Raw genomic sequence first — 1965 nt, 5'->3', positions numbered from 1 at the left:
TTGAGCCTTAGTGCAGAGGAGGGGCCGCCATGTGGGAGGCTGTGAGGGGGTCCCCTGATTTGGGGGGCTCTGGGGGTCCCCCTCCCTTTGGGTAACACGAGGGGGCTCCAGGCAATCTGTGGGGCTCTGGGATTGTCGTCGTCCCCCCCCATTTTGGGGGTGTGTTTGGGACTGTGAAGGGATCCCTCCCTGTGGAGGAATGGGAGAGGGTCCTCCCCATTTTAAGGATATTTTGGGGACTATGAGGGGGGTCCGAGCAGTTTGGCGGCTCTGAGGTCCCCCCCACTTGGGGAAATCGAAGCCCCCCCCCTCCCCATTTTGAGGAACGTGAGGGGATCCCCTGATCCTGGGGCTCTGGAGGTCCCCCCCCCACACACTTTGGGGACATTCTGAGGCCTGGGAGGGGGTCCCCCTCTTCTGGGTAACACAAAGGGACGCAAGCAGTCTAGGGCGCTCTGAGGGTCCTCCCCCCATTTTGGGGACGTTCCGGGGGCTGCGAGGGGGTCCCCCCCTTTCTGAGGAACACAAAGGGGTCCAAGCAACGCGGGGGTGGGCTCTCTGGGTCCCCCCCGTTTCGGGACACACGAGCAGGGGTTCCGAGCGTTCCGGGGGTCCCTCCGCTCGCGGCCCCCCCCCCTCCCCTCACCGCTTGAAGCGGTAGGTGATGGGCAGCAGCAGCTTGCTCTTCTTCAGCGCCTGCACCTTCTGCAGCGTGGCGGGGTCGAGGGCCAGGAAGCAGCGGCGCGAGTAGTCCAGCAGGCGCTCCTTGGCCGGGTCGAACTCGCCCACCTCGGCCAGCTTCTCCGGGGCCACCAGCAGCAGCTCGGCGATCGGCGTGGTCAGAGCCACCGTGTTGCGGTCCACGCGGTGGTGCTCGAAGGCGCGGCTCATGCTCTTCAGGCGCTGGAAGGTGGTGAGGATCTTCTTGTAGCGGCACAGCACGCCGTCCGCGTCCTTCACTGCNATGGGGACACGGGGACGGATGTGGAGATGGGGATACAGGGATGGGGACGTGGGGATGGGGACGGAAACGGAAGGATGGGAATATGGGGATGGGGACAGGAACATCGGGATGGATGGGGGCATGGGGTGCGGACGCGGGGACGAAGAAGCAGGAACAGGGACACGGGGACGGCGACACAGGGACAGAGACGCGGGGACAAGGATGGAGACATCGGGACAGGGTAGGGACAGAGGGACGATGTGGAGAGAAGAGACAGCGTCACCCCCTGCCATGGCCGCACATGGGGACCCCATGGGCAGGGGGTGCCCCCCCTCCTTTCCCAGCCGCCCCCGCTCACCCCGCTGCCGCTCACGGGTCCGCGCTTTGCCGACGCGGCGCCGGGTGACGCCGCCTTTGGGTTTCGCCCTGCGCCGGTCCCCGTCCTCGGAGGCTCCGCGGGAGGAGGTGACGCTGTCGTTGTCGGTCACCTCCCCCCCCCGGCCATCCCCCGCGTCCCCGCGGCGCAGCACCGCCTTCCCACGGCCGTGCTCCTCTGCAAGCAGATGGCCTCGTGTCCCCACGTCCCCCCATGCGCCATCGTCCCCATGTCCCCATGTCCCATTGTTCCCATGTCCCATCGACCCCATGTCCCATCGACCCCATATCCCCATGTCCCATCATCCCCATGTCCCTGTGTCCCTATGTGCCTGTGTGCCCATGTCCCTATGTCCCCATATCCCCATCGTCCCTGTGTCCCCATGTCCCTGTGTCCCCATGTCCCCGTGTCCCATTGTCTCCACGTCCCCATATCCCCGTGTCCTCCATCTCTCAGTGTCCCCAAGTTCCCGTCCTGCAATGTCCCCGTGACCCCACATCCCTGTGACCCAATGTTCCCCATATCCCAAAGTCCCCTTGTCCCCACATCCTCGTGTCCCTATGTCCCTCCCTCACATTCCCATGCCCCCCATGTTCCCTTGTGTCCCCCCATAACCCTCATCTCTGTGTCCCCCCGTGTCCCCCCC

At 65.6% G+C, this 1965-nt stretch overlaps 1 protein-coding gene across 1 annotated transcript; it reads right to left on the bottom strand.

Moving 5' to 3' along the window:
• Positions 1-6: 6 nt before the first annotated feature.
• On the bottom strand, positions 7-1496 carry CCDC106 (coiled-coil domain containing 106; the record flags this gene model as incomplete). The annotated part of the gene is given in 2 exon segments (XM_021383186.1): positions 7-959; positions 1302-1496. Coding segments are annotated over 2 exon segments (512 nt in total), but the record flags the coding sequence as incomplete, so codon positions are not given.
• Positions 1497-1965: the final 469 nt, after the last annotated feature.

The sequence above is a fragment of the Numida meleagris genome, unplaced genomic scaffold (assembly GCF_002078875.1).
Source record: "Numida meleagris isolate 19003 breed g44 Domestic line unplaced genomic scaffold, NumMel1.0 unplaced_Scaffold352, whole genome shotgun sequence".
Classification (NCBI taxonomy): Eukaryota; Metazoa; Chordata; class Aves; order Galliformes; family Numididae; genus Numida; species Numida meleagris.
The sequence above is the reverse complement of the archived record's forward strand: the minus strand, read 5'-3'. Positions and strand labels throughout refer to the sequence as shown.